At 31.4% G+C, this 19,918-nt stretch overlaps 1 protein-coding gene across 1 annotated transcript in view; it reads left to right on the forward strand.

Moving 5' to 3' along the window:
* The window catches only part of LOC142322676 (uncharacterized), a 239,772-nt gene that overhangs the window by 85,178 nt on the left and 134,676 nt on the right, over positions 1–19,918 (forward strand). Inside the window, exon 2 of the mRNA XM_075361754.1 lies at positions 18,784–18,903. Within this exon, the coding sequence (XP_075217869.1) occupies positions 18,784–18,903 (120 nt within the window). The remainder of the gene's footprint in view (positions 1–18,783; positions 18,904–19,918) is intronic.

Genomic DNA, 19,918 nt, shown 5'->3' on the forward strand with positions numbered 1-19,918 from the left:
AAATGAGCAGTTAGAATCAATATTTCGTGTATTTTTAACCTAAAACGCATCACTATTAATGACTAACGGATAGACTACCCAAGATATAATTTTTAGTTTAAAATAATCATTTCATCGATAGTTTTTTTTTACATGCTGTCAGCTTACTTATTAAAAAAGCAAACGTAAATAATTAATATCCAAAAATAATTATTTACGCGTGCGCACCAAACCATCCGATTTTGAAATTCTTGTTAATATTTAATCTTAATAAAATTATAAAGTCTTTTAGTACTCTGAAATGTTTATAATTAGTTTTTATTAGTCTTATCATATTGAGAAAAATTTTATTATTTTAAAAACCTTTTTCTCTTTGTTTCTGTTTCATCATAATTTAGGAATTACCAACCCGATTTTAATTAAACCATCACAGATATTTTCAGAAGAAATGATAGGTTATGAAGAATTTTCTATAACGTTGAAGATGCACCTAAATAAAAAAAAATGGCTTTATCCTGCTTCTCGTTAACTTTTTATTATATTAATTATAAACGGCAACGTGAGTTAATGAAATTTTCATAGTATTTTAATGATATTTCAAATAGAATTTTCTAAAACGGTTTTTTGAAATTTCAGGCCAGAGTTCCGTGCCTTTTGTAGTACTATTTTCTAGATTATTTTGTATACCACCAAAGCTGCAGGAAGAACCGAAATAGGTTCTAATAATTTTCAACGTCATTAGTCTAACATAATTTTGGAAAATTTGAAACGTTTTCAAATTCAAAATGAAAAAAATTAATATTTTTTTAAAAATTTGCTTGAAGAAACATTTTTAAGGAATTTTGTTTACGTTTTATTATATAAAAATCTCTATAAAGACACAAACTAAAGCCCATATAATTTTCAACAATGAAATTTTTTCAAATTGAGGTTGTTGAAATTTTTACATGCATTAAATTGTTATTTTCTATGATTTTCTTCTTATAAAATACATCCTTAATGAGTAAATATAAAAGGCTCTTTAAATCACTGCAACATCATAACTCTTTGATCGGTATAAATATTTTCAGTATCGTTTATAACAGCTTTATTTTAAAATTTTAGAATGTATATCAGAATAGTGATTTACGTAATAAAATTTCGGTAATCTACAAAGTAAACGATCAGGAATAATATTTATTCTATAATTGAAAAAGTATTAATTTAAAATGCGTTTAAAAAACACATTTACAGATGTGGCAGCACATCTGAGTTGTTTAATCTTACTCTAAAGTAACCTAGGCCGTAGTAGAGAATTTTTAAACGAGATGGAATGATTCTGAAATGGTTTCTGATCGAGAATGTTATGAGTGTGATACAGATTTGCATGTCTGCTCATTTGTTGGAACAGTGTAGGCTAGAATAATGAATTTATGTTGCATTACAGGAGCAACTGCTCCGACACAGATTTGAATGTCCTCTTTCGCCTTACGACTAAGGCTGTAGTTTGAAAAAATGGAATGAGTATTTATAGGATAGGAATTAATTGCAAAGTGATAAACGCCGGTATTGTCAGTATGATAATTTCCACGTAATATTCTGAATCATAAGAATAAGTAGAAATGGTACCTGGTACGGAGTGATGTTAGTTTGTAAGCTTGTGCTACGCATTACGATTTGGAACAAAGAATGTTTTAGTGGAACGGAAGATGATTGTACAGCTCACCTATTCGCATGTTTAAACTGTTATGTTAAAATAATCGATAAAACGGCAGAGTTTATGCGGATTAGAGAGTAGTATAATATAATACACTGTTTCGATTCTCATCTGATCTTTTCTCGGAGTAACGACAAAATAGCATCGCTTCTTTCTTTATCGTCACTAGTGTCTGGGAGTGGGATTAGTGACCTTCAATAGTTCAATTCACCGTTTCATTCCAATAATAGACCATCGAGTTTTTTCTAATGCAACTTTTTTATTAGACAGCGAATCTGTTGTTATTACATTACATTAACTTCGTCACCATTTTAAACGCAGATCATTATATCTGAATCTTGCACTGGGTTGTGAACTTCAGGACAATCGGTTCGGTAATGAAAAGAAAACCGTCGAAAATGGGACAAGGTTTTGTCATTTGCCACGTCGTTCTATCTTCCGGTGTTCCACGTTTTTAGCCGTTTCTGTACAACGAATTTGTATTTCCATTCGTATTAAATGAAGGTTGTTCAGTAATAAAAACGGTATGACTGAACCGACCATTTACTAAAAATATTCTTGCGCTATCGCGCAGTCAGTACAGTTATAATAAGGAGTGATGAGGTAGACTTGTACTTGTCTTCAAAAAGGTAAAATTTTGACCCCGTTAACTTTCTCTTCGCTGTAAATGAACAAATGTCTAGTGTTGTGTAAAAAATAACTTCGATTTCATAAGTGTTTGTTTGAGAAGAACGGTCAGGCGATGACAGTTAAACCAGTACGGTAAATCCAATTGCAGAGCGATTTCCTTGCTCCAGGCTCAAAGCTGTCTCGTCAAGCATTACGACCGTACACAAAACAATGAGTTAAATAACTATTGCAAAAAAATGCTTCCCGAGCGCGTAATCTCCCAATGCGATATTCCATGATTTTCTCCTTCACCAGTTCTGTTCATTGTGACTACCTCCTGTAAGGCTCAAATAAAAGTTTTCATCAAAAACCTAACATAATTGAGTCATTAAAAGCTAATATTCGACACGAAATCGGTGATACCACTCGAAATGTTGAGAGGAGCAAACAGAAAATTTTAAAGCCACACTACAAAAATGGTTGCAGCGGAGGAAGCTGTTGCGAGACGTAATTTAAAAAAAAATTAATTAAACATAAATATTATGCTGTACTTTAAAATGATGTACTTGAATTCTATATCTATAACTAAAATCTGGCTTTACTATTATTATTTAAAAAACGAAACATTTGTATTTATACATAAATCAGGATTTAATTTTATCAACATCTGTCTAATAAATGCCCACTTGTATTATTTTACATCTCTTAACACCTACATCTATTCATTCTATGTTGTTTATTTCAATTTTACATGACATTTACGTCAAAGTACAATAGACATATGTTTAGTTTTGAAACAAAACCTGATATTTCCATGATATTCAAAATATTTCTTCTTTAAATCCATGGAAAAAATCGCAGATACGGCTTGAAATAAATATTATTGTCACAATTTCTTTTTAAAACTGTGTACACAAAGCGAAATAAATTTTGGTTAATTAGAATTTCCTAAACTACATACCTCAGTGATTTGAATAAAAGTTTTTTTTTTTTAATAAAAACGTTTCGTTTTTATTCGTTACATTCGAATATTCATATTTCTCATTTTACGATAAAAAATATTATGTTATTTTTAAGTTCGTGTTAACTTTTCTTTTTTGAAATAAAATGTAACGCTAAGTTACTCATTTCAAGTACGTTTACCACACTAAAGAATAATACTACCTCAGAAATTTTATTTAAGTGTATTTAAATTTTATTCCATAATCATACGATTATTATCAATCTGATTAGAATTACTAAAAACTATTACGTCTAAAACCAAATACATACTAAGTTTAAATATAAATAACAAACAATATTAAATTCAGTCTAAATAAAATGTTAATTTTCATTCAGAAACTATGAAAAATAAAAATAAATAATCTTTCTATGTTGCAATAATAAAATCATTCTATTATGAAAATGGAACACAACATAATAGGCAAAGCTCTTTATAGACTTTATAACTCGGTGCAATAAATTAATAATTTTTTTTATTTTGATTGTCAAACAATGAATTATAATACAGATTATAAATTATAGAATAATAAATTATATAGATGCAGTCGGGTAGCTCTTTAAGACAGAATAATTACTATTCAGAGCCGCGAATGAATTTAAATATTTTCGTTGAAGGACAAAATTTTCTTATCGATGTAAGAGACATGGTTAGGGACTTACTCATTAGACAACTTAAATGCCTCCTATTTCTGCAACATAAAAAATATATTTAAACAATTTAAAATTGTCTGAAAGTTGATTGGTCCCCTATTTTTCTATTTAATTAAATTCTGCATAACGATGTTTACTCCTTTATTTCGATACCTTGTTTTCTTTTTTTAGTTGGATTTTCTTCAGTTGGAGATTCTTCAGTCATTTGACTGGTTTGATGCAGCTCTCCAAGATTCCCTATCTAGTGCTAGTCGTTTCATTTCAGTATACCCTCTACATCCTACATCCCCAACAATTTGTTTTACATACTCCAAACGTGGCCTGCCTACACAATTTTTCCCTTCTACCTGTCCTTCCAATATTAAAGCGACTATTCCAGGATGCCTTAGTATGTGGCCTATAAGTCTGTCTCTTCTTTTAACTATATTTTTCCAAATGCTACTTTCTTCATCTATTTGCCGCAATACCTCTTCATTTGCCACTTTATCCACCCATCTGATTTTTAACATTCTCCTATAGCACCACATTTCAAAAGCTTCTAATCTTTTCTTCTCAGATACTCCGATTGTCCAAGTTTCACTTCCATATAAAGCGACACTCCAAACATACACTTTCAAAAATCTTTTCCTGACATTTAAATTCATTTTTGATGTAAACATAAATTTGTATAATTGTTTTTATTTTAATTCCTCTCGGTAACAAATGAAGATATCAACTTCATTTTTTGTGTGTGTAATCTTCATGTGAATATCTAAAACTGGCTTTAAAATTTTTCGATATTCGACCTTGAAAGGGGTAAAGAAAGGTAAAATAATTTTGAACAATGATTTGAAATTTTCCCCGTTCCAACTATTCTAAACGACATAATCACTAGATTTAACCTTGCAAATACTCTTCAGTTAAATATGTAAAAGCTACTTTCGGCTTTTTTTTTAATTCCGATTTTTTTAAAAATGTGATGGTGTACGACGGCCAGCTCAACCAACACAGTCACTACCACTGTTACTGTATGTGCAACGCGACTGGTAGCCAATAAAAAAAAAAATTGACCGTGGCGGGATATGCAAGTAACCCAATAGTGCGGGGGAGGCCGCAATGGAGATGCTAGTGTATATACGTATATATATATATATATATATATATATATATATATTACGCTCCCCGGATGCATTTATATGTATATATATATATATATATATATATATATATATATATATATAAAAGATGTAAAAAAGTGAAGAGAATAAAAAAATAAATATGAACAATATTATCCGAGACATAAACAGTACTTACAAAACACTATAAAATAAGTATTTTCAACTGGGATTTTTAAACAAATAAAAAATGCAAATAACTGTTGCCGTTCTACGTAATCTCAATAGAAAGCGTAAGCTTAGTTTAAATATCTAAAATATTAAAACCATCTAAACCTGGATATTCCAGGGCAGTCTGGATTGAAGGTTTAAATGATTTAGACAGCAATTATTTCTAATTTATTTACTCTAAAGATTCTTCTTTATTTAGTGTTATGTAAGTAATCTTTATTTTTCAGTAAAGATGATTTCTTTGCTTTTATTTCGTTTTTTTTTTACATTTTTTTATTATTATGATTTTATGCATATATTCCCCCCTCCCCTAGTGTCTCGAAATGGTCTAGGTTAAGATTTTATTTTTTTAAAGAATATTTGGATCGTATGAAACAATATTTTGAGCGTATTTTTTTAAAACAAAAAAACAGTATTCAGTAGACGTTATGCATATTATTTGAATACATATTTAAGTACAAGTGTAAAGGAAATGCAGAAAATTCAGTTTTTTTTATTATTATTATTATTTGAAAAATCACTGACAGTAATATTATTTCTGTAAAAGAAAATCTTTTAATTTTATTTTTAATAAGTCGATGGGAAGATCTTTGAAACGATATATATAATAAGGCCTTTCTGTATAAATCGAAATATTTTGTTTACGAAAAGGGTTTGTTTTCTGGTTTGATAGAGGTGGATATTGTTAATCTTTAACAATAAGTAACTATTCTTTTTTGCAAAGGCTACACTATAGTCGTATGGATAAGTTAACAATTTTAATTTACTAAATATCGGTTTTGATAATTCATATTTGTAAACGTCGGATAATGAACTGACAGTCCGTTTTTGTTTGAAAACTTACTTTTTGAAGGAGTTCTAAGAAATTATATTATACTTGAAAGTTATTCAGATGCTTCAAAGCAAAACGGTATAGTTTAATTCTGTTGCAAACGAAATCAATTTTATCGTCCGGAGAGGATTTGTCATCTAATAAAAGATCAGGAAATTTTGCACTATCGACAACAGATATACTACCGTTATTAATAGAAATCCTATCCGATTGCTAAAATGCTAGGGGCACAATGCAGCAGTTTTATCCGTTTTTAAAGTTAGATAGTTACAAGTTTAATTTTTTGTAATGCTTACGCAGAATATTATTTTAAATAATTATTTCTGATGTAATGAGCTTCTCAAAAGTAACGCAGGATTTAAATATACAAAATAAACCTTTATTTAAGGATTAACTGGCAAAGTTGTAACACATTGAAAGAGTAAACACTCCGATTAAATGTGGAGAATAATATCCGGCAAATATCCCCCATGTCTCATATAACACTTGCGTAATCTTTTGACAAAATTTGCAATTACATTTTGCAGAATTGCGACTCAATTCTTGCGATAATACATCGGATTTCTTCTTTAAGTTTCGGGATAGTTAGTATGCGTTGGATTGGACTTTAGAAATCCCCAGAGATAAAAGCCGCATGGTATAAGATCGAATAACATTTGTGTCTGATTGTGATGGCTGTTGCACGAGATCAGCCGCCCGTAAAATTTCAGCTATAACAACTCAGTGGTTTGGCACGCCGCATAACACGTGGTGCCACCCTGCTGGAAGAACATTTCATTGACATCAAAGCCAAAGTCTAGGCCATCTGACTGATGACACAAAAATGCTGTTATCATTTCTCGATAACGTACCCCGTAAACAGTTCCGGTCACTTCCGGACTCGGAGCTCATGGCGGTAATGATTTCGGCCGAATGTTTGGTACGAGGACAGCCACTTCTTTTGTCCATCACCGAACCTGTTTGTTCAGACTTTTGAACCGCTCTTTTTACACTCGTTCCGTTTGGCGCCAAAACACGTTTTTCCAAACATACCACGTAATTTGCGCACAGTTTTAGCTCAACACTCCATATTTATTATACGTTTTCACGGCAGTTATGCGCTCTTCCATCGTGCATTTCTTCATAACTGCTAATTCACTACTAACCGGAATGCGATTACTACATGTGCTTCAGAGAGCGTTGCCGACCCGATAGAAAAAATTGCGCGCAATTAAAATCCTGAGTTAATTTTGAGACACCTATAGATACAGTTGTTTCAACTACGAAGAAGATTACAATTAATGTTTCAAGATTTGAGGCAGGTCATTAATAAACAGTTTACATTACATTACTTTGGTTAAACTGAATATCTGGAAACTTCCGGGCCATCATACCGATCAAAAAAAAATATTATCCGTCAAGCAGTTTCGGTGTGCGGTTTTAATATGAAAAATTTTAAATGTGTATATGGAAACAACAAAATACTATTTACAGTAAAAACAGATAAGAGTAGAATTATTATAACGCATACGAGTATTAAAACAAAATCGGATAAGTATTCCCAAAATGATACATATCGTTAAACAATTGAATTGGCTGTAGGGTATATAAAATTTTACTTTTTCAGTTATAAAACAGTCGATATTGTTTTGTTACAGACGCGAGAATTCTAAAAAATAAAATAACTACTGAAGCTTGGATATATTATTAATAGTTTTAAACATTAAACTTTAACCTAATTCTTAAAATCAATAGATTTTTATTCAGCTGACAATGTTGTTTTATAATAAAATATCCCATGGAGACATCATTGTATAGTTTAATTTTCAGCAACGGTTTATCGCAAAGTAAAAAATAGAAAAAATAAGGTAACTTTAGGAGTTGATATTTTGTTTAATATTAATTTTCAGTATTTATTATTTTTTTTATGGGACTATATTTATTAGTAAATTATAAAATAATGAGAAAAATTATTTTTAACTGCATAAAAAATGATTATATATATGTTACATATAACTGAATAAAACCTAATTTTATATACCTACCTGATTAATCATGTGATGTAAAAATCGCTTCCCTTTGAACGTAGTTATCGGTCAATATAAATTCGATTTATCTGGACCAACATTTTTGCCAAAAATTGTCATCCCTCTTTACTGACAACATACCGCAACAACCGATGTGGATTTGGAACACTAACGGTTTTATATAGTTTACGATCTGAATTTATTTCTTCGAAAAGAATGTAATCGATTCTTTTAATTTCTTAAATGCGACAGCTTTCGTGGCGTTTATTTCATCTTTCACATTTCACCAAAAGAAAAAGGTCAGCAAACGTGAGATCCGATGAACTGATTAGCATTTTATACTGAGCCCCGTCCTTCTATCGATCAGTCGTAAAAGACTTCATTAACACAAGTTACTCGCGATAGCGCAGTTGAGCTAAAATGTTGGCTATAAAATTTTCCAAACTCATTTGTAACCATGTTAAGCGAATGTACGAAGTCATCATTTCCCAATATTTTTTACTTGTTATTGTACTTTCAAAAACCACAGAATTCTTCGGGAGAATTTCCACCTCAGATCCTACACCAGGTCGGTTTAATTGAGTTATTAGACGAATATTGTTTTTTAGATACTAGTTAAGTATTATTGGGCCTGTTTACCTGGCTGTTTAATTTAATTAAAAAGACTGCTAAACATTTTTAAAAAGTTAGGAGAACTTCATCCAACGGTCAGATTCATCTTCTACGAGATCGTATATGAAACATCAAAACTTTAACTGATGTATAATTTTTTTTATCGATTGTTTTGAATTTTTTTTTCCAATAGAAAGCGTTCTTGTATGATCCTCAGGATCTGTATGATTGCTTGTGAAACATATAGTCTGTTTATCTCACGGGTGTGGCGACTGGAAGCGTCACAAGGCGGGTGTCTTCCCCTACGGAGTTGGGATGTTACGGCGTCCATCTTTTCGTTGATTGGTTGTTTCTTATTCTCTTCCCGAATGACTACATTCCTAATACAATCGCTTCTCGTACAACCCTTCACGCTCCGCAGAAACCTCATCTCTGCTACTTGTGTAGGAAATCATCCGATTTTTTGTTGGTCCACGCTTCACTACCATATGTAAGTAAAGGATTTCCTCCATTGTTTTATAAAATTTAATTTGGGAAATTAATTCTATTCTTCCTGGTCTGACTTTGCAGAGTACGACGTATCGATCCACAAACCGCACTAAATTTAGCCAATTCTCGATTTATATTTGTATCATGATTGAAGGACTTGCCAACCCCAGATATTTAAAGTTTCCCACCTGTTCCAGAATTTCCTCATCGATGACTACCTTAGAACGTAAGGGCCATTTTCCGCAAAAGGCCATAACTTTGGATTTCTTCTGTAAACGTTTTATGTTGAATTCTTTACTGAGGAGATGAAGCTGATGAACTGCAACCTGCAGCTTGTCTTCACTTTCCTGTACAATCACTGTATCATCTGCAAAAGTTAAAAAGTTAAGAGAAACTCCTTATCCAAGATGTACACAGGAGTCAACTCTAACTTGCCAAATAGACATTATTAATTCATCCAAATACATATTAAACATCGTTGGTGATATTGGACAACTTTGTCGAAGACCCTTGCTTATCCTCAACTCCCCAACTACCTTCCCATCTCCACATCAATCATGATAGTTTCGGAATGTAAATCAACAACAGAAGTAACAAGAAGGTCTGAGGAACCTATTATTCAACATTATATTCCACATCATACATCTACAAACGTTGTCAAAGGCCTTTTCCCAATCCACAAAGACCAGATGTAAGAGACGATTAAATTCTAGATGTATCTAAATGACCATTTGTAGTGTATACACCGCGTCAATATACGATTGAACCTTCTTGAAACCAATCTGGTTCTCCCAGTAAAAGAGTCTGTCTGAATATACAGCGGCTCCAAATCCAGTGCACTGCACAACGCTGCCAGCTTATAACATCGACGGGTTGACCTCGCGCCCCCCAGCTCAACATATTCCGCATTGAAGTCACCGGAGAACACTACCGGCCTCCCCACCGTCCTCACTACTTCTTCAGGATCTTGTAAGTAACTTTCAAAACGCTCTTCCCCAATATTCGGCGAAATATATCCGCAAATTAACACACATGAGGATAGCGTAACAGCAACATATCCTGCTTCTGCACTCACCTTTATAACAGCCAGTCTATGAGATAACATCCTGACCGCAACGTCGCCATTGTTGTCCACCAACCAATTTTCGGAATCAATTACCTAACTATTGGGTTTCGAGATTAATAAAAAATCAGCCTCCCCGTCCACCGCTTCCTTCCATACCAAATGGTGGGCTGATGCTTTCCTACCAACATTTATTTGGAAGCACTTCGTACAAGCCGTTAATAGCAATCCCGGCCTCCTGTCCTGTATTCCGTTCTACCACAATCAAGGCATTTACTTGGTTCTCTACATACTCGCGCGAGATGGCCTGCTCCTCCGCAGTGGAAGCATAAGTTTGCACGGTTTTGTCCCGTGCACTCCGCAGCCCGATGCCCGAAGCACCAACATCTAAAGCACTTACTTTCTTCCGTGCGCTGCTCAATTCGGCACGAGTGCCACCCGATTTTTATACTTTCTTTGTTGTAAAGAACCCTAGCGCTGCTTGCTGGTACCCATACCGTGGCCTTTTGGGTTTCCCCATAAGCCAACCTCATTGATGATACCCGTATGAGCGTTTCCCGATCTCCTTCATGATGACTTCCTGCACCTTTTCCGCTTTGATAACTGGATCCAGTCCACCGAGGTGAAATGTACGTGAGGTCCTTACACGTTAACCTAACACACATCCTCCTTCTTTTTGTCTGTATCCTTGACTCTGATCTCCATTGTTCCCGCGCGTCCCTTTTTCAGTGAAACAATATCCTCGGCAAAGTTATCACCGATCTCTGTTTTAACTTAGCGTAAGATTCAGCATAAATCACACCCTGTTTTGCTACCATCCCTACTTTTGTAAGAGGTTCTTGTACTGTTCTCTTCTTTGGGTCAAAATCAGCCAAATGGAAAGGCCATTTATCAACTGTCATATCCTCCCGCCTACTCCATAATTGTAGGGATTTAATAAACTTTCTTCCTGTCTTATCGTTCTGAGTGAGAAAAATTACCCTTCCGGGCTCCGGTCTCTTTACTTTTGTTAACTCCTGCAGCGACAATCGCGTCATATCGGTGTCCGCCTCCTCCAACACTAGTACAAATACTGTTGTTCTATTTGAATCCATATCTTCAGGATAGAATATCTCCGAATTCTTAAGATCCCGGAACAATTTACCACCTGGAATTGACGCACATGTCCCCAATCGTTCTATTTTTGGGGGGGAGGTATTTTTGGGGTTTTTTGGATTTGGTATCAGGAGACAGCGGAGGCCTGGATCGGTGGAGATCCGGGTCGGTATTGGTCTGGGACGAACAGGAAGTCAAGAAAATTAGAAAAAGTGATCCCCCTTATAATTGACTTTGTGAAGACTTGTGTTCGAGACATCGATACGCCGACTCGCCCCATCGCCCCCAAAAGTCCTAGGGGAAGCATCATAGTTGTCTTCTTTGAGCTAAGCGACGTCTTTTGTCGATGACCCTTAAACAAAATAGGATGCTGCAACAAGAAAACATCCAACCCCCTACGCACGGCGATCTCGCCAAGTTCAATCTGCGCAATGTAAGCACCCTACCCATTTAATATCCGAATTTTAACCATTTAAAGATATTCAATTGTAATACATTACGATAGCCCCCTTATAACACTCACAATACTTACTATTTACAGAGTGCTTACGGTACTTCCGAAGACGTCTGTAGTAAACACTTGTCGGGCCCACCGACTACGTTGGATACTGCTCTCGTCTATGTTTCTCATCTTCAAAATGGAAGCACACTACCATCAGATTTTCCACCGTTCAACTGTGTGTTGAAACTGGCAGCACTTGTAGCAACGTTGAACGTCTTCAAATTCTTTGACCTTAAAGTATCCTTAAGAAAAATGGCAATTTCTTCTTCGTTCTCCATCTGTCCGCCATTTTGTTATTTTTATATAAAAATTTATATCTCAAGTTCGGATTGAGGAATAACATTAATATTTGCTAAAAATGTTGGTAATAATGTTTTAAAATTATCAAAGTAGGTGATAGCCAGCAGTAAAGAATGTGAATCGCCAGCAACACTAGTATTTCCAAAGTAGTGAGATGCACGAATAATTAAATCTATGCTTCTGAGAAGGTATAGAAGGATCTGTAAATTTTACCGTAAATTTTACCTGAGAATATCGCTTCAAAAGTGTATAGGTTTTATTTAGCAGTTAATACTTGGAAACTTATATATAACTGGAAAAAAGTTCGAGTAGAACGAAGGACGAGTTTATAAATATAACTTAGTGGAATGTTATTTAAATGTTGTTAGCACATATATTCGATTTAAATATTCAGTTAAAATTGTTTTATCAAAAAAGCTTATCATTCAGTTAGGGTTTCTAATGATTCGGAACTGTAAGTTAAATCTAAATTCTTTCATTTTCTTGGGTGCTTTAGAAGTTTACTTTGAACTATTGTCCGCGAGAACCGAAAACCTTTACTTAAAATTATTTGTATGATAATCTTTAAAAAAAATTTTTTTTCTATTAAAAGTATTAATTTTATTGTAATATTTAATGGAAAAACTCTTTTAAAAAAAGTTATATTCGAAAAATGCATTTTTTTTTTATTGAAATATTTGGTAAATATGGAAATGATTTTTTTTTATTTTTACCTCCTAAAGTTATTTTTGAAGATTTATATATCAAGCTTGTAAAAAAAAGATATTTTTGTATTAAAAACGGATAATCTAATACATTTTTTGTTTGATAAATGATTTATATATTAAGTTAAAATATATTATTTTATTATTATATAAAGTATACAAATACAAAAGTTTAATAAAATTGATTATTGTTAAAAAATAACGATGTAGGTTTTGTAGAGCGAGAAAATTTGACTTCTCAGAAAGCATTAAAAAAAAGTTGTCTCCATGGAAATGAACACTCTTCTGGAACGAAGGAATGATTGCAGTTGGATGGAGTGATGAAAAGGATTTTTTCCTATTAAAGATTGCTACTTCGTCCTTCTATATTTTTCTTGAACGAAGAAATATCTATTAAAATTTACTTTAGGAATTGAGTAAAGGGATAAAAAATTCTTTCCTTTAATAAAAGCATTAAATTTTATCTTAAATATTTAATAAAGAATATTTTGTTGTTTCTACGGAAATGTAATTTTTTTAACATGAAACATCTTTTTTATGAAAACGAATATTTTTTATGTTTATTATCAAAGAAATGTACAAAGATTTTGCATGAAAAACTTACAAAATGAGACATACTTTGTTTTATAAATCATTAGTTTAAAAAATATTTATCATCGCTGGTTTACCCTTACTTTTTTAGGCGCTTTATTAACACGGTTGCATTCACTAATTTATCAGTGCCAACATATTCATACTTTTTCTGTCATGCTTATATTTAAATCTTTTTTTTCTATTTTGCCTATTTAAATATGACTTATTTGAAATAAATTATGCATATTGATAACATGAATAATTTAATTCAAAATTTACATTAAAATTATTATTAAAAAAAACATAATTCCTGTTTACACAAGCTCTGATAAATCAATTGTCGCGCATAACGTTATACTACGACAAATTTAATGAACCTTTTTTTTAAAACATAATTTATGTCAGCTTGTATGAATTTTTTTAAATTAATTTAAATGTATAGGATTATTATCGAAAATTTTAATGGCATACTATATACTTTTTTTAAATTAGATTTTGTTAAAATGTTTAACTCATGATTTATACACACTGATTAAAGACCATCAATTTTTTTTAAGGCCTTGATACCACCTAGAATAGTAATATTAATATAAATGACTATTGATTTAATAATAATTATTTATTTATTTATGTCTTATAGAATAATTATCACATATTCATATTCTGGCGGCATCTCCCCCGAAAGCTAAAATTAGCTTGTGTAAGAGAGTTTTATATATATATATATATATATATATATATGTGTGTGTGTGTGTCATCTTCAGAAAAATATATTCGTGTGTATTTTGTATCATATTTTTTTTATGTCATTAAACAGATTTTTTCACCGCTGTTTTGATTCAATCTTCCAATTTCTCATATATTTGAATAATTTTCACATATTTGAACGGTAATGGATAGTTTTAAAATTTACTTCTATTATATTTGGTTTGCTTGGCATTTCTCCCGCCACCACCCCATTCGGTCGCCCTAAAACATAAGACCGAATGTCTGTGCCACAAACGGCAACTGAGCCTCGAACAGTTTAGGGGCCAGTATCCTAACATAGCTCCTAGAGCTTACCGTTCAGCATGAGCGGACTAAGCGTGGCGTACCCCTTCATCTACTTAAAATATATATGACATCCAAATAAATTTATTTTGTCTAGGCAGCAATTCGCTGCCACGCCTAGGTCGCTGAATGCCAGTAAGTATCTGTCCACCATTTAATTATGCGGGTGAGTTCGCAGTAGCCAGACGCAAAATAGGCATGAGCGAAAACTGTTCTACAACGCACTAAATTTACTTCTATTAAATATTGATTTTTTTTTTTAACCAGTATTGTAATATCTATCATTTGTCGGGTTTTGTCTTCTGCCTGGTGGACTCAGGAATGTATCCGCATGTCTATATAAATATTGTCTGTTGATTTTAAGATTATGTTAATCCTGTATAAATAAAAAAAATTTTGGATATACATCTTTTTAAATTCTATTACTTTTAATTTTTTATTCTAATGTGTAATTTTGTATGACGTTATGTATTTTTAATCTGAATATTGCATTTTTTTTAATGATTGAAAAATAAATAAAAATTATGTTATGGGTATATTTACACTTGTATTTTGTAATTTATTATTTATAATAGGAATTCTTTGTTTAAAAGAGAATATTTCTTTAAACTCTCGCGTTATACTGGAGCTTGTTCAGGAGTGTCGCAACAAATACTTCTGGTGTTGATTTACCGATCTCAGTAAAACATTTCGATATTATAAATTTTTTTGTGGTTAATCTTACGTTATAATTATTTTCATTTGTATTTCTAAACATATTTTCAAAATAATATTTAAGAATTATTATATAGTCTCAGATTTTTAAATGTTAAAATATTGCATGATTTTCTACCGGTACTACAAAAAATATACGACTATTATGAATTCCATCCAATATTGATACCAGTGGAGCTAAAATGTAAAATCTCAAACTGGAGCAACCAATGCAAAACCTTAAATTGTAATCCCATATCATATTATAGAGTCGATCATAGTAAAGTACAGAAATCTCTTCGTTGCGGTACGGTATTATTACAATTTTTTTTTTGTGCCACTATTCTAGGTTTTTTATGATTATCTGACATGTGTGAACAAACGCATAGTTAAATCTAGGTATTTTACATTATCAAAATATTTCACTGATCAACAAGTACAATCGTTGTTTTCTGTAATAATAATAATAATCATAATGGTGATTGTGAATCTTTTTTTTATTAAATTTGTACAGCATTTTATACGAGCATGAAATATACAGCATAAATGTGCCTAAAAACAATTATTACACCGCTTAAACGTCGGAAGTATAAATCATATATTCTAATCTTTTGTTACAATACTGTTTATTCGTTACAACTAAACCAGTATCCATTGTATTATTCTAAACATTTTAAAAATCAATACTTTATAATTGCTGATGATACTATTTTGAACGCTTCAAACCGTCTTCATTTATAATTAAACAGGATGACAAAAGATTTTTTTCTTTTTTTTATTATATAGACTATTGAAAATGTTTCATATATAACAACAATAATAATAGTTTTTAATATTACTTAATTTCAGTTTTACTGATGCATTTTAAACAAAAAATTTGATATTGATATTCATTTTTACAAATCTCTTCACGATCTCTTATCTTTGTTCAAAAAGGGACCAGCTGTATAATGAACATCATTGCCTTCAGAGAAAGAAACTCTGACTGATGTCCTTTGTACCCAGGATGTTATATGCGTCATAACTACAAGAAAAAATGAAACAGATAGTGTAAAGCAAACAAACCACCCCCTTCTGTGGAACGTACTTAATTCGTATTTTTTTTCGTTAGCCACTTACTTGATCGGTTTGATGGCTTCTGGGTTCCTTTTACTCTGAGATAACCTTTCAATTTCAAAAACTTTTATTTTAATAATTTACTCTTTTAAAATTTGTTCACTAAACTAACCTTAGCTAGTTCGCTATCAGCAATAATTATTGGGTATGATTACTTCTCTGATTTGTTTTCAAATCCTCCCATTTCGAAATTTCTCAATCCATTTAACATTCGAAATTCTTCTACAACAACATATTTCTAAAGCCTCTCTCTATTATTAGTTCATCTAACTTTCTTATTCCATATTTTATCGCTATATAACACAAAGCTCCACAAATATGTTTTAAAAAATTTCTTTCCAATTTCTAAATTTACATTTAATATTTGTAACGTTCATTTTTTTCATAAAAATTTTCTTTCCTTTAGGTAACCGGTTTATTTTATATCTTCCTTTCTTTTTGACTTTTTAAACTAAAAAAAACTCTTCTACAAAAAATTATTACTATGTTGATGAGCTTTTAAATAATATTAGTTTGACAATCCTAAATTTTCTACAACTCAAAGAATACGTAAATATTTCTCAATCAATTAATTAAAAACTGTTATTTTTTTCTTTTCGTTCCGACCACTACGGATCAAGTTTGCATAGTTTTGACTTCTTTTTCCAAAAGGTTTTCATTTTTCTGCTCTGTTGTTGTCGTCTTTATCCCGTCGATCTATTTTTGTTTATAATCTTCTGTTTCTTTCTCTCTGGAAACTTAGATTCTCAAGTCACTTTTTTAAATTTATCTCTGTCTTTATACAGATCCTTAGAAATGTTTAATGTTTTCAGATTTTTCTATTTCTTTAAACCGGTTGGTCTTTGTGGCTCTGTTTACGTTGAAATTAAATATTTGTTTTGTTAATCTTTGGTCGTTCATTCTGCATAAACGTCCGTAAAACTTTAATCTTCTTTTCCGGATTAAGTACCCTATTTTTTCTGTATATTTGTAAATTCCTTTTTCACTTTTCAATTTGTAAATCCCACCTTGATATTTTTATTCATAAATTTTTCTTAAGATTCTTTTCTCTACTTTTATTTCTTGTTTTGAAAAAATCTGCAGGCATTCTACCCCATACAATGCTTCTGGTAGGACTACAGTTCTGTAGGACTAAAAGTTTTTTTACTACTAATTTTCTACTTATTTATATTATTCTGATCACAATGTTTTTCCACGGTCCATCTTGATTATTCAAAATAAATACTGAAGCAGTTCATTTTTATTACATAAGCATATTACAAAAGCACATTTACCATCCTGATATGATCTTTATAATAATCATATCCTTTCGTCATTGAAAAACATATTTACTAAAGATCAACAGAACGAGCCCGACCACTACAATCACTTTTTAACCCTCTCGACACGGTCACATAAAAATTTGTTATGCGGTTCTGATTTACGACACATACTGTTTTAATGGCCCAAAACTAGACTTTCGGCTACAGTTTGCATAATAGTTCAGATCACCTAGAATAATTGAACTCGTTTTGCCACCTAAACATTTATAAAACCATAAATTTAATCGGTAACTAATGAAGTATTTGAACGTCCGAGAGATATTTCTAATAACGACTCCATTATTTTCTGAATATACTATCTTCACAGGCTTACGATAGATAACACGAATAATAATTAGTATTACTTCGATTGAAATCACCGACTGTCAGCACGAATCGATATAAACCATAAAAAAATAATTTTCAATGTTTTCAATTCATCTAGTATTATACCCCGATACGTGCAGACAACTAGTAGTTATACACTACGTTTTTCGACTCTAAAATCGATACCTATACGTTGTAATAACACAAACAATCGAAGTAGTTGGATATAGTTCCCGAGAGTATTCGAACTCAACCTGCAACCTAGAACTGTGTATAATATCAAAAGAATCAATCAAAAATTGTTCGGAATACTCTTTTTGCTGTTTCATTTGCTTTTTACACACACACGCGTGCGTCCTCCCCCCCCCCCACACACACACATATATATAAAATAGTGAATGAAATAAACAGCATATCAATTAATAAAAACAGCTTTATAAATCACTGGTGAGTGTAGAATTCCCTTTTCGGCTGACATATACTAATTACATTCTGGTTGCAATAGAATGACTGAAACAGGGAAAATGTTAACGTTATAAGAGTTTATTTTAAGTCATAACTATGTTTTTTACTATTTGCACAGTAAATATATATGAATATATTTTTTGATTCTACATGAAAGCTAAAAACTTATGAATACTTTTATATCTCATCAGTACAAATGTATACCTGATTTATAATAATAACTATTTTTTAGGGAGTAATTTCCTATTAAAAAAATTTAACTCAAAAATAGGTACTAGTTACATCATATATATATATATATATATATATATATATATATATATATATAATATAGAAAATTACAGGAACAAAAAAATATGTACTATGTGCTGTCCTTTTTGTCTATCTTTTCAGGTCAAGTGAAAAGTGGAGTGGAAACTTTCAACTGTCTTCTAGCTCGGCAACTATGTTTTGAAGATCCTTCATGTTCTCCTATACTGGAAACAATTCCAAGAGTATGCGGTGCTGAGATCGGTAAGTTTACAATTTGATTTTTATCAATCATTCATGTACTTGGTTAAATTTTAGAATAGAAATTCGTAAAGATATACATGAATAATAAGTACATTTACCGACTAGATATTTTACGATTTATTTTTATAATAAAAATGCATCGGTACACTAAAAAAAAAGAAGAAAAAAACCCGTCAACGGTAATGTATTGACATTTGGATGGATTAGATTTTCTAAACTTTCATGACTTAAAGTGAAGTGGTAACGTGAAATTTCAACTAAGTGATCTAAAAATAAATCTGTCAACTCTAGACTAAAAAGGAAAACACAAACATAATGAATAAATTATCCGCCCATCCCATCAGTTTTCCTGAAATGTCACGGGAATGAAACTTTCAAAGATATATTATTTTAAAATTCACCGACGACAAACTACTCTGCGTTAATAAAAATGAACAACTTAAAAATAAACAATCCTATTCAGCGTAAAATATACGTAAACATTCAGATGAGAAACATCAACTACCACATGTCTAATGTTTTAATTAATTTTAATAAACAACGATAAAAATAAAGAAAAAGTCAAATTAATAAAATAGCAAAAATGAAATAAATAATAATAATACAATTGTTAATTATTCCAGATTCTTATGATAGAAAAGCAAATATACTAGTATTTTTTATTTGCGACTACTAATATAATCTGGCCAATATAACAACTTCAAAAATTAGTATTACTTTTCTACCTTTTAAAATATAGGTATCATTGTAGCTAGTAAAAGGAAACAGCGAGATATTTCCTATCTTTTTGTCCGGCTGGCGATGTAGAAAGTAATCGATAAATTTTGTATACTTAAAACTACACTAGAAGAACTTAAGACTACAATAAAAATCGGTATGTCTGCTCGTCCATTAATTTGACCGTTTACACGTTGATTCCTAAAAGATGTATTCATCATAGTCATTAAAAGTTTTTGAACGGCTATATCTTATTCGAGCCTCAAGATGAACTGTATTTTTCCAGATTAACTGCTTT

This window comes from Lycorma delicatula, chromosome 4, assembly GCF_047948215.1.
Source record: "Lycorma delicatula isolate Av1 chromosome 4, ASM4794821v1, whole genome shotgun sequence".
Lineage (NCBI taxonomy): Eukaryota > Metazoa > Arthropoda > Insecta > Hemiptera > Fulgoridae > Lycorma > Lycorma delicatula.